The sequence below is a fragment of the Macaca thibetana genome, chromosome 2, assembly GCF_024542745.1.
Source record: "Macaca thibetana thibetana isolate TM-01 chromosome 2, ASM2454274v1, whole genome shotgun sequence".
Taxonomy (NCBI): Eukaryota; Metazoa; Chordata; class Mammalia; order Primates; family Cercopithecidae; genus Macaca; species Macaca thibetana.
Genome location: NC_065579.1, coordinates 151,760,734 through 151,780,843, shown reverse-complemented (window position 1 = coordinate 151,780,843; position 20,110 = coordinate 151,760,734). Strand labels below are relative to the sequence as shown.

At 37.0% G+C, this 20,110-nt stretch overlaps 2 protein-coding genes across 5 annotated transcripts in view; both read right to left on the bottom strand.

The window, feature by feature from the left end:
* Positions 1-6,460, bottom strand: part of KPNA1 (karyopherin subunit alpha 1) — a 335,799-nt gene extending 329,339 nt beyond the window's left edge. Inside the window, exon 1 of the mRNA XM_050781846.1 lies at positions 6,436-6,460. The gene's annotated coding sequence lies outside the window, so the exon portion shown is untranslated. The remainder of the gene's footprint in view (positions 1-6,435) is intronic.
* HSPBAP1 (HSPB1 associated protein 1) overlaps positions 1-20,110 on the bottom strand; it is a 48,437-nt gene that overhangs the window by 23,752 nt on the left and 4,575 nt on the right. For 2 of the 4 annotated variants that reach the window (XM_050781848.1, XM_050781850.1), the window contains exons 2-3: positions 11,734-11,931; positions 2,703-2,884 (exon numbers count right to left, since the gene is read on the bottom strand). In XM_050781848.1, coding sequence (XP_050637805.1) covers positions 2,703-2,884; positions 11,734-11,931 — 380 coding nt within the window. The remainder of the gene's footprint in view (positions 1-2,702; positions 2,885-11,733; positions 11,932-20,110) is intronic. The other 2 variants (XM_050781849.1, XM_050781851.1) reach the window with 1 other exon arrangement.

The following is a 20,110-nucleotide window of genomic DNA, read 5'->3' as shown; positions in this document are numbered from 1 at the left end:
TCATATGTGTGTGAGGCAAAATTTTCTTCATATACTTTAAACAAACCAACAAATTGCAATAGCTTGAATGAAGAAGCAGAAAATCCAGCTGTCTTCTTACAGCCAGACATCAAGGAGACATGCCAAAATGTACAACAATCCATCCCTCTGATGACATTGAAAATTTTTTGAATATAGTTATTTTCTTAAAAATATTATTATGTTAACATATAGCAGGTTGTGTCATTTTAAATAAATTAATAAACATTTTTTAAATGTACCCATTTTAATGCTTAACTACCCACCATTTTATGACAGATATAAGAAAGCTTGAAACACAAGTAATAAGACTTGGTAGCTGAATGAATTAAACCAACATAGGTACCTGTGATGTAAGAAGACTTGGTGCCCAGAAAATTTCGAGACAAAAGGTGATATAATCCTAATGGATGTGGTTATTCATAGCAGAATTAATTGCCATAATATGAGCTGAAAGAAAACTCATTCAACTCAAAATATCAGATTTTATAAGGGCTCAGTTAGAATTCCAGCACATTGCCAAAAAGACTGCCCTTTATATCCGCACTTAATGGACAGGTCACATACTGCTCAGTGCTGCCTTGCCTGGGATGAGACAGAACTACTGAGGTCAGATCAAAGACTCATCCAAGGCAGAGTGAGCCTAGACTCAGGACAGAGAGTCCCAATGGGACTGAATGTATGCACACCCTCTGTAGGCACAGTAGTCATCAAAGCTCTGGAGTAGCTAAAGCTCTGAAAGCAGACTATTTGGGTTACCCCTTCGTAGTTGTATAATCTTAGAAAAGGTTTACTTAACCTCTTTGGGTCTCATTTTTCTTAAAATGGGGATAATTATTAAATCATAGAGTTACTTTGAGGATTATAAATGTAAAACATTAGAAAAATTCCCCCCAAAAGTAAGTACTTGATCAATGTTACTATTAAGCAATATTTTACCTGAAATATGGAGTAAAGTACTAGTCTGATTTACAGAGTGGTGGGGGTGAGTATGAGAAACATAACAAAACACTTTTAAAGTTATCTATGAAATCTGTAAGTTCCATAATTAAAGAACCATAAAGTGATCACAATTAAGGTTGTAAGAAAAAACATCTACCTTAAAATTATCATTTAAAAATGAGTAAATAGTAGATTTGGTATTGACTTTGAATTCAGAGTCATTTACTGAGTGTTTTTAAAACCTATGCATTTCTTTCATGGGTAAGAGAATGAAAATACATTCTCAACTAACAACAATGACAGGCTGGGTGCAGTGGCTCATGCCTATAATCCCAGCACTTTGGGAGGCCTAGGTTGGTGGATCACTTGAAGTCGGGAGTTCGAGACCACCCTGGCCAACATGGTAAAACCCTGTCTCTACAAAACCATACAAAAATTAGCTGGGTGTGGTGGCAGGCACCTGTAATCCCAGCTACTGGGGTTAGGGGGTGGGCGGTGGCTGTGGCAGGAGAATTGCTTGAACCTGGGAGGCAGAGGTTGCAGGGAGTTGAAATTGCGCCACTGCATTCCAGCCTGGGTGACAGAGACTCCATCTCAAAACAACAACGACAACAACAACAACAACAACAAAACTATGGGGCAAGGTGACACATTTTTCCTTTTTTTAATATAAAAAAGCAAAATTAAGCCAGGCGCAGTGGCACATTCCTATACTTCCAGCAACTCGGGAGGCTGAGATGGGAGGATCTATTATAATACCTATGTTAACATCAGCATTTACATCTTGACTCAACATAAAAAAGAAAAATATACACTGAATGGAAAATTACTGAGGAGCCAAAGAACTATCAGCCTATGAAAGCCAAGTCCAGAGAGTGGGTGGTGGCAGAGAGGAAAAGAGGTGAACAGCCTGCAGGGATGGTGAAATATTTCTCTCCACAAAGAAGGGGCAGGAAGAAGGACTCTGGAGCCTTGGCCTGAGTGGGGGCAAGGCAGAGTCCTCCAAACAGCCTCTGGAATGGCTCCCATTCCTGCCCCACACCTAAGACACACATGGAAACAAGAGCAGAGAGTTTGCAAAATTATCTCACAAAATAAACTGCCAGTTTAAGGTAGAAAACATTTAAAAGAAAAGAGGATATGGTAGTCTGGAAACTCTTGTTGTCAGTTATGTCAACATACGGCAAAGAACTTCCATAATTTTACTTCTGCAAGTCACTCCCACACTTCTACAGGGCTTCCGCTACCAAATACTGGAAGCCAAGTGTTCTCTGCCTCAGGCCATGAACTGCCAGATAAAACAGCTGTCCAAAACCCCTAGAGCAGGTAGAAATTGCAGCAGCAGCCTGGTCACAGCCCAGGGAATGCTCCTTCACAGAATCGGCTTTATGCTTTCATCTGCCTCGCTGACAAGACAAGAACTTACATGGAGGTCAGGAGGCAATGAAGTTTTACATACAATCTATGCTTCTAACATACTCCAAACCGACTCAAGCACTGTTTAAAAGCAAACGAGGGTGTATAGGAAGTTTGCGAGCAGGAAAACAAGGAAGCCTGCTCATCTGTGTGAGCCAAATGATACACTTCTCTTCAGCAAACTTTCGGTTTGAGTGGGTGAAATATCCAGGACTCATGGCGATTACTTATGAGAGAAAAAGGCAGAGAAGGTGCCAGGGAGATTCTAATTTGTGTGTTCTTAAAAACAAATTCCTACCAAGATTAGAAGGAAGGTTCTGACTTACCTGGAAAATATCTGTCTTGTCTTCAAATAGACTGACAAAATATTTATAGTCAGCATAAGCCCAGAACTTGGAATGGTCATAATCTCTAAATGGTCCAGAAATACTAGACTGGTCACAGTTCCAGGTCAGAAACTCTTCGAGTGTAGCTTCTACATAACTACATGTAGTTTCAAACTGAGGAACTGCAATGTAAGAGAATGCAACTTTAAATGTATAATGAACACATTTCCTAATTATTGTTGTTTTTTAAAAAATAAAGATGATTTCAACCAAAACATTAACTTTGAAGACTAACTAAAAATTCGTTTTGAGCCAGGTGTGGTGGTGTATGCCTGTAATCCTAGTTTCTCTGGAGGTTGAGGCAGGAAGACGGCTTGAGTCCAGGAATTTGAGACCAGTCTGTGCAACAGAGCAAAACCTCATCTCCAAAAAAAAAATTAATTAAAAAATTTAAAAATTGATTTGTACTTATTATATAATTAGAGCCATTTATAAAATTCACAATACTCAGGATTAAACATAAAAGTATAAAGCACAGTTTTAACCTCAAGATTAAAGACTACCCTATGAGTAGATTTAGTAATCCAAACTTGAGGATTTAGTAAATAAAAACTTGAGGCACCATATAGTTAAATGCAAAATTTTATGCTGCTGACACTTGAAAAAGGCAAAGATCACTAGAGATGAGGGTTGATCAGGAAAGCTTCAAGAAAAGGTATCTTATCTGTCCACAGTGGCTTGCTATTATGGGTGTGACCCCAGTGAGTCAAGATTGGAGTCTCAGATTGACACAGACTATTCTTCTAAAAGAATGATGAAATTAATTTTATTTTTGCAACTTAAATGAACATAGGAAGTTAATATTTAAGAAATCTGATTATGACTTCCTTTACAAAACATGAAATCTTTTCAAGATGTGATATAGATCAGTTAGCACAGTGCTTGACACAGCAGATTTCAGTAGATGTTCACCACTATTTTTTATTTTTTGTTTTTGTTTTGAGATAGGGTCTTGCTCGTCATACAGGCTGGAGTGCAGTGGTGTAATCTCGACTCACTGCAACTTCTGCCTCCCGGGTTCAAGTGATCCTCCCGCCTCAGCCTCTCAAGTAGCTAGGACTAGAGGCATGTGCCACCACGCCTGGCTAATTTTTGTATTTTTTAGTAGAGATGGGGTTTCGCCATGTTGGCCAGGCTGATCTTGAACTCCCGGCCTCAACTGATCTGCCCGCCTGGGCCTCCCAAAGTGCTGGGATTACAGGCGTGAGCCACCGTGCCCAGACAATGTTAGGCACTATTATTAGTACTTCTTATCCATTCATATATTTACTTGGAACCCTTTAAAAGTCAGCTGAATCAGTAGCAAGAAGAATATGAATATTCTTCTTTCAACGGCTTTTATCTTTTCTCTACGTTTCTGCCTGTAACTGCTTAGAATTATCCAATCATCTTTTTCCTTTCCCTTCTTTTTCCTAAGCCACAGAATGGCAGAGAGGTAATAGAGACAGGGTGTATGTCAACGAATCATCCTAATTCATCCACTTTAACTTGTCACCTCACTTTGAGAAGCAGGAGAACTTAACTAGGGCACATTTATCTAAAATATTAAAATATACATATTCAAGAACTATTTAAATTTTAACAATTTTTGTAAAGCACTTAGTGCCTGGTACATAGTAAACAATCAATATACATAAACTCTTAACATATCAACATTGGCCAGGCATAGTGGCACATGCCTATAATCTCAGCGCTTTGGGAGGCCGAGGTGGGAGGACAGCTTGAGCCCAGGAGTTTGAGATTAGCCCGGGCAACATGGTGAAACCCTGTCTCTATAAAAAATACAAAAAAATTAGCCAGGTGTGGTAGTATGTGCCTGGAGTTCCAGCTATTCAGGCAGCTGAGGCAGGAGGATCACTTGAGCCCTGGAGGTTGAGGCTGCAGTGAGTAGAGACTGTGCCGCTGCACTCCAGCCTGGGTGACAGTGAGATCCTGTCTCAAAACAAAAACAAAAACAAAACAAAAAAATTACCAACTTCATCAAAAATTTATCATAAAAGCACAGAAGTACATAAAGTTTAATTCTGACAAACAAAAGCGCATGGGGCAAGAAAGCTGTATGACTCTGGGAAATAGGAGTCATTTCTAAAAGATTTAAGTAACTCCACTGTAAGTCTAAACATATTATACCATCTTAGGAGTTTTCACTTCCTAGAATTCAAACCAATTGAATACTAAAGCCATTAAATGAGCTACTTGCCCCTGGGGTGGACTAAGCAGGACTTTTCTGTTGAGGCCAGTTATCTCAGGCAAGCCTGATTTGCCGCCCCCAGAACCTGGCCTCATTAGAAGACTTCATTTTCTGTTATAGCAAGCTCTGCATGTTAAAAAATGTTAAATCTAAAAATGTAAAAATTACATATGAGAACTGTTACTGTCAGGGGAAAATTATCATCAATGGAATGAATGAAAATGACAGATCTTTTCATTTCCATAATGATTTCAAAATAGAATTTTTTCACTCTTTCCTGGTAGTAGCATCATCAAAGGTACTGCTCTGATTTTGTTATAATGACAATTTCTTTCTGGGTAGTACAGTTGTTATTCTTAGTTTGTCTTATGCAATGAAATTATTCCTTTCTAATTTTATCAAGATTCTTTCATTTAATATTGAAGTAGTCTAGGCAACTATAATGTTCATCCTACTTACTGTAAAGTACTAGGTAAGAAGCGCAACTGAGGTCAGGATTTGGCAGTAGTGTACAAGCTGAGCTTGCTTTTAATTATTATAAAAAGGGGTCCTAAAATAGTTTTTGCACAACAGGATAACAACTATTTCTCCATTTTGTTAAACTTTCATCATTTTACAAGTAAGAAGTAATACATGATGCCTAAACTCTAAACAGGTCTTTTGATCACTCTATCCCCCTGCTTTCAGATGTTCAGGGTTATTTCTACAACTGCTTGCCAAATTTACTGCCAACTGAGATACAACACTGCCACTGAGCACGTATCTTGGGAAACAAATCTGATCCAAAATGCTATGTGATGTTCTCTATCTGCTTCCTAAAATAAACTAAGGAACACATGATATTCAAAAATGCCAATTATTAACACTTCTATTTCAAGTATTCTAGAAAAATTCTAACCAAGACCTAAGACCTAAAACAGAAATAAGAAACATACTCAACAGAGAGGAAACAAAGTTATCCTTACTTTTAAAATCATATGCCTGTCTAACTAGAAAACCCACAAAACAACACAAAACTACCTAGGCTAATTAGTAGGTGCACACAATATAAACACACAGAAACAAATGGCTCTCCTCTATGACCAATCACAACCAGTTAGAAAACTGTAACAGGCAAAAATATTTCCTTCATAACAGCTATAACAAATTTACAATATTTTAAGGAATCTGTAGACCTATATAAAAACTATAAATCACTTTACTGAGACCCAAATAGACTTCGTAAGTAAAGATAACATGTTCCTGTGTAGGAAGATACAGTATTATAACAATGGGATTAATTAATTATAAAGCTTAATCAATTTTCATTTGAAATTCCAACAGGTTTCTTTACAGTGAGAACTTTGTGTAACTCTAAAGTTCATTTAGATATATAAAATTCAATAATATCTAAGAAAAAAGTAATTAGGGAGGATGAATTGTATATTCAAATATTAAAACACATACCAGTACTAAAAGCATGTTTTAAAACTGTTTTACTGGCCCCCAAACTGGTAGCTTAATATGTGGCCCAAAAACTGATGCTGGAATATACAAGAATATAGTAATATAATAAAGGTTATTTCCAAAGTCAGTAGGGTAAAAAAGAAATATTCAGTAAATGGTATTGTAATAAAATTTCCAAATTTAGCTATTTGTATAAAAAAATTCATTGAATACCATATAACAAAATAAGTAAGAAATGGATAGTTAAATGTAAAAAAGAAATCATTAATCAATTAGAAAAAAACTATTAGAATATTTCTCTATTTTCAGGATAAAGAAGGAATTTCTAAAGTTAAATGAAAATAAAAATGTTAATAAAGCATTATTTGATTATATAAAAACATAAAACTGTGAAGCTAAAATGAGAAAGCAAACAATAACTAGGAAGCTTATTAGTTAACAACACAGTCTTCTTTTTTTTCATCTGTTTTACTTATTTTTTTTATTTCTAGAGGCAGGGTCTCAGTCTGTTGCCCAGGCTGGTGGGCAGTGGCGTGGTCAGAACTTTGAACTGCTGGGCTAAAGCGATCCTCCTCCCTCAGCTTCCTGAGCAGCTAAGACTACAGGTGTGCACCATCACACCCAGCTAATTAAAACAATTTTTTTTTTGTAGAGACAGGGTCTTGCTATGTTGCCCAGGCTGTTCTGGAACTCCCAGCCTCAGGTGATCCTTCTTTCTAGGCCTCCTACAGTGCTGGGATTATAGATGTGAGTCGCTGTGCCATGCCACAATCTTCATAATATATAAAGAATTCAAAAAAAATTTTTAAACCCTAAAATCCCAATAAGGAAATAGTCAAAGACCAATTATCAGAAAAAAATACAAATTACGAATAAACATGAACATATGTTCAATATCACTAGCAATCAAATAAATGTGTGTGTGTGTGTTGTTTTTTTTTTTTTTTTTGAGACAGAGTCTCACTCTGTGGTCCAGGCTGGAGTGCAGTGCCACTATCTTGGCTCATTGCAACCTCTGCCTCTTGGGTTCAAGTGGTTCTCATGCCTCAGCCTCCCAAATAGCTGGGATTACAGGCGTGCTCCACCATGCCCAGCTAATTTTTTGTATTTTTAGTAGAGATGGCGTTTTGCCATGTGCCCAGGCTGGTCTCGAACTCCTAAGCTCAGGTAATCCACCCACCTCAGCCTCCCAAAGTGCTAGGATTGCAGGCATGAGCCACTGCACGCAGCCAAATAAATGTTAATTAAAATAATGAAATAACATTTTTCATGTAACAGGGCCTCGCTCTGTCTTCCAGGTTTGAGTGCAGTAGCGTGATCACAGCTAACTGCAGCCGCAACCTTCTAGGCTCAGGTGATCCTCCCATCTCAATCTCTTGGGTAGCTGGGACAACAGGTGCACGCCACCATGCCCAGATAATTTTTTTGTACTTTTTGTAGAGACAGGGTTTTGCTATGTTGGCCAGGCTGGTCTTGAACTTCTGGGCTCAAGCAATCCTCCTGCCCCATGCTCCCAAAGTGCTGGGATTACAGGCATGAGCCACCATGCCCAGCCTGAAAGATTTTTAAGATAAATTTCAGTTTTGGCCAAGGAGTAGCAAAACAGGAACCCTCACATGTTCTGAAAAGAATGTAAATAGAAACCACCTTCGTGCAAAGCCCTTAGCCATATGTTTCAAAGCCTTTCATTCTTTCACTTCACAAATTGAATGTCCATTAGGTGCTCAGCCCATGATGAGATGTGGCCCTTGCCCTCACAGAAGTGACCTTCTTGAGGGGAAGAGACTTTAAACAGGTAATTATACAACCATGTGATTACAACTGTGCTAAGTGTTACTAAGAAATACAAAATGTTCTGAGGTAATTGAATAGTCATACCTGATTTGTGGTATGGGGAAGGATAGATTTGTCAGGAAAAATGACATTTAAGCTAAGATCTGACAGAGGGAGATGAATTAATTAGGTAAAGTTGGCAGAAAGGGAAGTGAGAAAAGAGAGGCTAGACACAGGGAACTACATACACATGCGAAGGTCCTTAAGTGGGAAGAAACAAAGCCCTGGAAATACAGAAACTGAAAAATGCTTGTCTGGCCTGAGCTCAGGGAGAGAAATGATGCTGGGCCTTCCACACCACAATGGACATTTTGGTCTTTAGCCTAAGCATAACTGGAAGCCATTTAAGTGTTTTAAGCAGAGAAATAAGATTAGATTTGTTTTCCTAAAAGTCGTCTCTGGCTTCAGTACGAGGAATGGTGTGGAAAGGGAGGGCAAGGGGTGCAGACAGACTAGGATGAGGCCATACAACTATGGTGGTGAGAGAGAGTAAGCGGGGTAACGCCCACTAGAGGACGGCTGTGGAGACAGACAGAAGCAGGCAGATGCTAGATATTTAGGATGTAAGTCACTGAGTCACAAGACACCACTCAAGACAAGCAATCAGAATGACTCAGAGGTTCTGGTGTAAGGAGTGTCACAGATAGTGCTGCTAATGATGATAATGCTCATATCCTTTGATCCAGTAACTCTCCTAGGAATCAATCCTAAGGAAGTAATCAGAAACTTTGACAAAATTTGTTTGCAAAGATGTTCACTACAGTCTTTTTAAAATTTAAAACTTGTAAGCAATCTAAGTCATCAAAACTTTAAAATTAAATTATGATACTACCAAACAATAAAATATTAGGTAGCCTTTGAAAAATCATACAATCTCAAGAGAAGCTGCTCAGAGTAAAAGAAAAAAAAAAGCAAGCTATGAAAATTAATATAACTTTATTTTTAAAATACAGAAAGGCCTACATGGGCATTCCTCAAAATATAACTAGTGGTTATCTCTGAGTAGTGGGACATTTGCAAGTCATATACTTACTAAGGGTAGTATCCAGAATATATAAAGAACTCTTATAACTCAATAATGAAAAGACAAAAACAATTAGAAAATGGGCAAAGGATTTGAACAGACATTTTTCCAAAGAAGATATACAAATGGCCAATACACACATAAAAAGATGCTCAACATTATTAGTCATTAGGGAAACACAAATCAAAACTATAATAATACTTCCCATACACTAGAATAGTTATAATTTTTTTTCTTTGTTTTTTGTACTTTTAGTAGAGACAGGGTTTCACCATGTTGGCCAGGTTGGTCTCAAACTCCTGACCTCGTGATCTGCCCACCTCGGCCTCCCAAAGTGCTGGGATTACAGGTGTGAGCCACTGCATCCAGCCTAGAATAGCTATAATTTTTAAAATGGAGTGTTGGCAAGGATGTGGAACAAACTGGAACTCTCATACATTGAAAGTGAGAATATAAAATGGTGCAGCTGCTTTGGAAAACGGTTTCTTAAAATGTTAAACACAGAATTACTGTATGACCCAGCAATTCTACTCCAAGAGAAATGAAAATACATGTCTACACTAAAACTTGTACATGAATGTTCATAGTAGCATTATTTGTAATAGCCAAAAAATGGAACGACCCAAATGTCCATCAACTGATGAATAGATAAATAAAATGTACATATTCGTACAACAGAATATTATTTGGCAATAAAAAGAACTGAAGTACTGACACATATTACAACATGGATGAACCTTGAAAACACACTAAATGAAAGAAGCGAGGCACAAAAGGGCCAATATTGAATGATTCCACTTATATGATATATTCTAAGTAGTCAAATTCATAGACACAGAAAGTAAATCAGTGGCTGCGAGGGCCTATGGTAAGGCAGAATGGAAAATGATGCCTTAATGGGTACTGGGCTTCTTTATGGGATAATAGCAATATTCCAGAATTAGATAGTAGTGATGGTTGTACAATATCGTGACTATACTAACAACCAATGAATTGCATACTTTTAAATAGCTAAAATGCTCAATTTTATGTTATGTAGATTTTATTTAATAAAAAAGAACATTGTCTTTACTAAAAGCTCAGAGTCGTTTCTCACAACCTCAGAGAGTTATTTCCCTTTTTTTTTGGTGCTTAAGTATTAACTTGAAAATGTCAAATTACTGTGTCTCATCTATAAAATGGGATAATAGCAGCACTGTCCTAAGGTTTTAGGAAGATTCAGAAAGCTAATACCGTATGTGCAAAGTATTCACAATAGTGCCTGAAACAATAGCTTTAAATAAATGTTAGCTATTGGTAGTATTGTACTTGGAATCTAACCAGAATGTGAAAAAATTACTATTTCTATTTTTATCCAAATTAGTGTCTAACAGACACTTCAATGAGAGGCAGATTTCTTTGACTAAAATCAACAAGGAAAAGGCACAATTTGATTTTTATGTTATTGCTGCTGGTCTAAGATTGAATTTTAAACAGTTTGATCTTTGATTATAATGAGATGACAAAGAGTTCCAGGTATATTCAACATGCTACATCTGTCACAGGAGTACAAAGGGGTTCCAGACACCAAAAACTAAATAATTTTGTCAGCAATGCTACAAGGTCAAAATGAGAGAAAGCAGGTTGGAGCAGCAGGAAGGGAAGCTGGGGACTTTTCTAGTTCTCCTGAGCTGTTAATAGATATTAACAAGCTACTTTACCTCAATGCTTAAAAAAACTGAAATTCTAGACTACCAAACTTACCCATATTGAAATATAAGTTAAACACCAGAAAATGATTATAGACTCTCTTAGATTAGAAACAGTAGTTTTAGAGTTAATGGTAAATTATCTAAATTTTAGAGTTAATGGTAATTGCTTTATCTGAAAATAAGGCAAACAAATCAAAATGTTATGTCTTCAGAAAAGAAGAGGCAAAATCTATTTGCTTAAGAGAATAAAAGAGCGAGCTTTACATATGGTTCATGTTTGTGCAATGCAAAACAGGTCAGTCAGTCAATAAAGCAGAGGGATAAAATTACAACCCAGTAATTATACAACTATAAATAGTGCCTGAAGCCACAAATAAAAGGACACATTCTACTTGAGTAAAAAGTGGACGGCACTATTAGATTAGTATTGGTCTAATAGGAACATAAATAAGAGCACATTAACAAATATTTATTTATTAAGTGTCTAACATTTAATGAACCACAATAATGTTTAGCAATATACATATAAGATACATGAACAAATACATTTTGTATGTGGTCATAAACTATAGACTGTTTTGTCTATACTTTATATAGACAAAAACAAAAAACACTTAAGCCAAACTGTTTTCCAAACTTTCCAATAAAATATTCCTGTATGTACAGTGAATGGTCAAAAAAAAAAAAAAAAAAAAAAGGATTAGAAAGCAAGGATTTTCAAGAGATCAGGAGGCCACTGCTGAGAATGCAGGGATGCTCCTGAAGAGACATTATGATAGTGATTACCTATAGTGATACCTGTGCTCATGCTTTTCATCCCCATTCTGAATCGTATCCGTTTGCCATGAAGGACCTCCGAAAGGTATTTAGCATTCCAGTGTCGTGCTGGCCAATCAAACACCATGTTACAGAAGATTGCAGGTTGTTGTAAAGACATGATAATTTCTTTTGCTTTCTCTGGCGTAAAAGGTTTGACATGTTCACCTAGAAAGAGAAATGAATAGAGCAATAGATAGAAAACTATCAAGTTTTTTCATACAATATGGAGAAAAAAATAGCGAATATTGTTTTTATCATGGCAAATCATTCTCTACAATTACAATGATGTATACATCATTTACTGCTGTTTCTATACACATATGACCTCAAAAGACCTAATTCTTTTCTTTTTTTAGATCCAGGGGTATATGTGCAGGTTTGTTACATGGGTATATTGCGCAATGCCAAGGTTTGGGTTTCTATTGAACCTATCACCCAAATAGTGACCACAGTACTCAACAGGTAGTTTTTTAACCCTTGCTCCTCTCCCTGCCTCCTCTCTTTTGGAGTTCCCAGTGTTTATTATTCCCATCTTTATGTCTGTGTGTACTTGATGTTTAGCTCACACTTATAAGTGAGAACTTGTGGTATTTAGCTTTCTGTTTCTGCATTAATTAACTTAGGATAATGGCTTCCATCTGCATCCATGTGGCTGCAAGGGAAATGATTTCATTCTTTTTTATGGCTGCATAGTATTCCATGGTGCATATATATATATATATGTATGTATCTCATATTTTCTTTATTCAATTCACCATTAGTGGGCACCTAAGCAGATTCCATCTCTTAGCTATTGAGAATAATGCTGTGATAAACACATGAGGGCAGGTGAAAAGACCTAATTCTTTTTTTTTTTTTTTTTTTTTTTTTTTTTGAGACTGAGTCTGGCTCTGTCGCCCAGGCTGGAGTGCAGTGGCCAGATCTCAGCTCACTGCAAGCTCCGCCTCCCGGGTTTACGCCATTCTCCTGCCTCAGCCTCCGGAGTAGCTGGGACCACAGGCGCCCACCACCTCGCCCGGCTAGTTTTTTGTATTTTTTAGTAGAGACGGGGTTTCACCGTGTTAGCCAGGATGGTCTCGATCTCCTGACCTTGTGATCCGCCCGTCTCAGCCTCCCAAAGTGCTGGGATTACAGGCTTGAGCCACCGTGCCCGGCTGAAAAGACCTAATTCTTAAATGATTTTTCTCATACTAAATTTTAAGTGTTTAAATTTTGGTAGATATTTACAATATTCAATGTCAAAAATGAAATTTTAGTGTTAAAAAAGGCTTTCCAACTACATCTTTAAATTTTAGAAGGTGTGATTTTTTGGAAAACACTACTTCCTAAGTAGAGGATTATGTAAGAAATGCTGATGGGAACTACTCTTGAATAACTAGAGTTGCTGCAGTCAGCAACAATTCTACTTGTTATATCACAGGTTAATGCCAGAAAGACTACTGAGTCAATATAGCAGTCAACCGGGGAGGGAGAAGGATTATTTTTATTGCAATTTTAAAAGGATAAAAGATGTACTTAGATGGCAATCAATATTAATCCTTGGTTTCAACTGCATCTATAAACAGTACAGAAGAGCTATACAAACCAACACTGTAATTTAAATAAATGTCACAGAATCATAAAATATTAATCTTGGATAGGAGAGCAAAGATTAGTATTTTTTGAATAAAAGAACAAGCAAGTTTCTCTTTTAAAGACGTCTTAAGATGGCAAGTTTTTTGGGAGGTTTAAAAAATGCTTCATACTCTCTGACCCTCAAAACATATATTTATGATTATCAAGAACAATCAGCTAACCCTCTATTTTAGTTACTTTATCTATAATTACACTGAATTCAAAACATTAAGAAAAATTCATAAATAGTCCAAATTCTTCTATCACCCAACCTTCTTCTCTATGATAAAAGGAAGAGGGATAGGGAAGGAATCATCAAAGAACTTGAGTAATTTGTGTTTGTCTAAAGGTAAGGCTTGTTTTTAAAGAAACTGAAAACTTAAATCAGTTTGGCCTCCTTTCTCAGACAAGGACAAAAACTTGGAATCCCTTCTTAAGCCCTCAGTGAAAGTCAGCAGGCTCTAAGCCCTTGGTAGATGACATTTCAGAACAATCTGTTACCTTCTACACAGTCATCATTCTAAGTGAGAAGGTCAGTGTGGATGCTCAGAGGGGAAAGGCAGGAGAGTCAGGGACTGCATGCAGTGAGGAAGAGAAGGCACCCTTGGTCTCACTGAAAAGCAGCCCCTGGTTTATCTTCAGGTGACCTCTACAAGGTAAAGAGCCCTGTAAAGGATAACATTATGTGACCCAGAATACAATTTTCTGTTTTTCCTTGAGATGGTTGCTTTTTATTGTGTTTTTCACTTTTGACATGTACAGCAACTTTGCATTCAAGTTCTTCATCCATTCCATACGGGTCTATAAGTCTAAGTACAAGGTTACCTATATTGCAGTGCACCAAATCTTCCTGGACTTGGTATGCCTGGATTCCGTGTATATGAAAATGAACACCTACATTTTTTTATTATATGTTTTTAAAGTTTTGCTGTAGACTACTTGTACAGAAGGTCAAATTTCTCCTCTACCCTCTTAAAGTCTCTAGCTGAGACTGACATAAAACAGGTTAACAGAGAAACGCATACAAACATTATTCAGAAATTTTTACATGTACATGGGAGCCCTCACAAGAAAAATGAAGACCGAAAGAAGCAGTTAGAGCTTAACATCTATATAGTAGGTTGGGCAAAGAGTAGTAAATTTTGAAAATGAGACAAGACAAAGAAGTTGGGTGAGTACAGGTAATTGTGGAAAAGTGACTGGGAAGATAAAGGTTGGTTTAACAAGGTTTGTTAGTACAGATTTCTCTCAGCCTTTATTACCCATCTTTGGTTACAAGAATGTCTTCCTCGTTCCTGGTACAGGGAGGGCAACTTTCACATGGAAGTTTTACCTCCCGCTTTTGGGAAGAAAAAGGGAGCTCAAAATGACCCTGCATCTGCTGTTTTTCAATGTTTTTTTTTTTTTTCTTTTTTTTGAGACAGAGTCTTGTTCCGTCGCCAGGATGGAATGCAGTGGTGCAATCTTGGCTCACTGCAACCTCTGCTTCCTGGGTTCAGGCGATTCTCCTGCCTTAGCCTCTCAAGTAGCTGGGACTACAGGCACGCACCACCATGCACAGCTAATTTTTGTATTTTTAGTAGAGACGGGGTTTCACCATGTTAGCCAGGATGGTCTTGATCTCTTGACCTTGTGATCCACCCACCTCAGCCTCCCAAACTGCTGGGATTACAGGGGTGAGTCACTGTGCCCGGCCTTTTCAATGCCTTTTACCCCAAATAATCAATGTACCAAAGTGGCATATTTTGATCCCTACACTCTGAAAAGCTATAATATATTCATGATAAATAGTATTCTATTGTTCATGGCATATAAATTGGAATCATCCTTTGGGAAACAACTGGGAAAAGGAAAGAACTGTTCATTATCTCAGTAACTCATGTTATAGGAATTTACTGTAACAAATAATCATGAGCTATGTATAGCATACACATACACACACACAAATGTCTACTACCGCACTATAACAAAAAAAATGTAAACAACCTAATGCCCCAAAGCAGAAAAATATTTACTAAATTATAAGGCAATCCCATAGTATACTATACTCACTAAAAATGAGGGCTGTCTAGAAATATGTAGAGATGTGAGGTGGGAAGGGAGAGTTGGACCTGAAGTTGACTCAGAGCTATTACAATAGCCAAGCGATAAGTATGGTACAGGCCTGAACAACAGGAGTGGCAGTGAGTAAGTGAGAGATGGTAAAGATGAAGAAATACTGAGATAATAATATCAAAGGCTATTATAACCAGAGATGTGGGGTGGGAGTCAGATGTAGCCACAAGACTGAGTTGTCTAGACTTGGTGACTTGCCAAAAGAGAAGTCAAGAGCAATAACTCATTCTGTTGGAAAGATGAGTAGTTTGCTTTTGAACACAGGCACCATAACGATACCATACATTTAATTGTTTAATGCTTCACTCTTTACAATGCACTTTTACATTAAAAGTGCTCATCTGATCTTCTAAGAAGCCTGTAAAACACAGGCAGAGACGGTAATTCATTCCCATTAACTGAAGGAAGAAATGGAAGCTTAGATGTCAGAGGACTGGAACCAGATTTATCAGGTCCCCTCAGTTCAAGTCCAGTGCTCTTTCCACTGCACAATCCTATTTCTAGAGAATTGACTGTGCAACTTAACTAGGGCTAAAAACTCAGAAGAAAAAATATAAGCTGAAAGGATACACAGGAAAGCTCAAGATCAATTCATAAATAATCATTCACATGTGCTCTGGGGAGAGAGGAATGTTTTGAGGAGCGCATGAGTTGTATGTGCATAAGCACACATGGCAGGGAGTGCTAGTTACTTTTGACAAAGACTCTTTGCTTGGCCAAACTTTAGTCAGGCTTTGATTCTTTTGCTAGGTCCATCTATGCACTTCCTTGTAAAACCCAGTTTTAGGCAAGAACCTTGCTAAGTCAGTTTAGCAAGAATTGCCCCCATCCCTGACATCTGATCAGGTTTTTCATCCTCAACCGACCTCCAGGTGATATCTGATCACCTTGGCCTGCCTTCAGCAAGAATCCTGTTAGGTTGGTTTAGCCAGATTTCCCCTTACCCCTGGTGTTTCCTCTTAGTAATTTCTCATCCACTGACTCTGCTCCTTGGCTGTAAATTCTCACTTGCCCATGCTGTCTTTGGAGTTGGGCCCAATCTCTTTCCCCAACTGAGAGACCCCGTTACAGTAGTCCTTATATCTATGGTGATGGTCCTGAATAGTCTTCCTTACCATGCTTTAACAAGTGTCACTGAATAATTTTTTCTTTAACTTCTACTTACCCAATACTCATTCTCTTCTTCCTTATTAAAAGAACTTTGGGCAACAGGAGTGACTGAAAAATTTTATTTCCCAGACTTCTTTTCAGACAGGAGTAGCCAAATATGGATAGACAGATAGATAAATAGATAGATAGGGAATATATATACACATATATAATTTCCGTGTGTGTATATATGCGCATGTGCGCGCACGCTCATGCGCACATATCGAAGTTGTAAGTCAGCCTTTTTGCCCTCATCCTTTTCTATATACTGCCTGGAAAGCAGACATAATGTTTAGCCCTCTTGAGAGACAAATGAAAGGTCCAGAAAACTGCAAACCTTAAGCAAAAGAATGCAAATATGTTCATCTTTGTGCTACTGAACCAACTACTACCTCCTGAATCCTTTTAGATTAAAAAAAAAAAAAAAAAAAAAAAAACCTTCTAGTCAAGACTGTTATTAATTCATAGCTGGTATAACACCTTGCTTTCTGAGGCCATCATTTTCAAGGATAACTATATTCTCCCTATACAGCGCTCTGTGGCTTGGGCTGGATGAATCATGGCTGGTCTGACACACAGTCTGACACACACAGTTCTAAGGTTGTAAAATACTCAACCTATGAACATTTTGCTTCTAGAACTTTAAAGGGCAGAGAAAAACAGAAGCATGAATTACTTTGGGGTAGGGATTTATTTATTCTACTTACCTTACATTAGAGCCAATAGATCACATGGCTTTGATTATTCCCAAAATGGTTCATATTTGAGTAGATATAACTGGGTAGCCTTTTATAAATATGTACACAGGTGACAGTAACACATGACTAGTGTTTTGACAAAAAAGCTACAAAGAAGTAAATATTCTCTAGCATAAAGTTAAATTTAAAAAATTTAATTATCTGATCTAAAAATCCCACACATCCCAGAGATTATTTAATAGGAGACCTCCAATACTAAAATTTGCTGAGAGAGTGCCTGGCCTAGTGACTGGTATATATTAAATGCCAAAACATTTGCTAAATGAATGAAAGCACTATGAAGTGTGTGCAAAGCAGAGTAGTAGGATGTTCATAATAACAGGAAATTAGTATATTTACAGAATTTCAGGCCCATCGTGAAATAAAACAATCAGCTGGTTGTGAGATAAAACTAATTTGGCTTCTGATAATTTAATCAACAATAAACTGGGCCATTAAATTAATGAATTTAAATGTTACAATTTCCTTTAAAGAAGAATGCGATGCTACCCTCTATTAATTAAACAGCCTACGGATGCACCCAGTTACTCCATGCTAGAAATATTTTGCAAAGAGCTATAAAAATTCTGAAGCAACCTCAACAGTCTTCAAAGGATAAGGGTATTTAGGTCTAAACTTGCAGCAGGTAGTAATTTTTAACTAGATGACTTAGAAACTGCTGAAAAAAACAGATGAGTGATCTGGGTATTACACAGTAATTTTTTTCTCTCTCCAAATGTAGCACGTTCTCCAGTCAATTTATTACAGCCTTAGTTAACAACTAATTCTTTGGAGATAGTGAAACATCATCACAAATAAATTGCATCCTTCTCAGTAATTTTTTAAAATTAATGCAAAGTACAAGATAATTTGAAACCTAATTTCTCTGAGTATGCCAACTATCTGGTGTCAGTCAATTAACACCTGGCCTGGATTTGTATCTGAGATTTCAACTTCAAGACAAGAATAAGGAACATTTACCATGTGTCCAGAATACTCCGAATATTAATAGAATATAACAAAAATCTTGAAATTATACCTTGTCTCTCATCAGGTATAATTTTAATGAAAAAATTAAAAAGATTTTTAAAAACCTTCAGAAGTTGACATAAGAGTAAGTCTCACATTACAATACAGAGACTCACTATAATGATATAGCATGAATTTAAAACTGGGTCCTGGCACAGTGAGATGATTTATTTCTGAATGTATACATCTAAGTATATATGTGGTGTTTCATCAGACAACTATTGTATATACATATGAGAAATTTTAAAACCTCTGGAATGGTAGATATTAGGGCAAAACATAATGACCATTTGGGCCATGTTAGAAAAACCCGACGGAATCGTGCAAGTACTAGCTAACAAAATGACTGGATTAGTACTAAAGACTGAATGGTAAAACTTACACCAAAAAGAATTTTTCATTTTGTAGCCACTATTTTAAAATGTCAACACAAACTAAGAAAATTCTCCTGAAAGGCAACATAATGCTTAAGTAAAATGATGGCTAACCATAAACCCTTTGAATTTCAATGTCTAGAAGGTGATGTCTGTCACTGAAAAAAACCACAAACGTTAGTGCCGCGGCCGTTATGACCTAGCCTTATCAATACCAATGCTTGGTGTGGCAGTGAACATGCGGGAAGTTCAGGCTGGGCACCTGAGACAGTTACATGCTGGACAGTTACCAAAGGTTCATGAGCCTTTTAGTTTCTTTCCATCCTCCTACACTTACAACGTTTGTCCATTTAACCCAGAAAACTTATCTTTACCTCAAAAAATGGCTCGTAAATTCAAAAGTAATACTAGTCTTAAACCAAAGCAAGAAAAAGGAAATCTGTCCATATTTTAAGTGAAGTTAACACTAGAAGGAATGACATCTCAAATACTAAAGGTTTTTGCAATGTACCTCCAAAATTTCTACCAAAATGTTTCCATTGAAGCCCAGCCTCCCCTAAGTGAATTTTTGATAATTTAAAATAAATGATTATTTTATCTTACTTTTCCTCAAAAATATTCAACAGCAAGGTCTTGAAAAGACATCTGCACACCCATGTTCACAGCAGCACTATTATAATAGCTAAGTGGTGGAAACAACTCAAACGTCTGTTGACAAATGGATAAGCAAAATGCTTACACATGCAATAGAACGTTATTCCGCCTTAAAAAGGGAGGAAATTCTATCACATACTACAACACCGATGAACCTTGAAGACAGTATGCTAACAGAAATACGCCAGTCACAAGAAGATAAATGCTATATGATTCCACTTATATGGAGTATCTAAAGTGGCCAAATTTCTAGAAACTGAAAATAAAATGGCAGTTACCAGGGACTGGGGGAAGAGAAGAAAGGGGAGTTATTGTTTAACGGATGTAGAGTTCCAGATTTGCAAGACGAAAAAGCTCTAGAGAGCGCTTTCCCAATGATGTGAATCTACCTAACACTACTAACACTTAAAAATGGTTAACATGGTAAATTTTATGTTATACGTTTTTACCACAATAAAATAAATGGTATTGTTTTTCTGATACTCATCATTACCAAGCATTCAGTGAAATTAAAAATTTTATCTACATTATGAATTACATATGGATTCTAACATGGGAATTTTTTACTTTTTGAGATAACACAGGCTTTTGCTTTTCTTTAAACTCCTCCACCCTTTGCCCTTTAAAATGCGAACAAAAATGACATGGTGAGTATGTGTCGCCAGCTGAAAA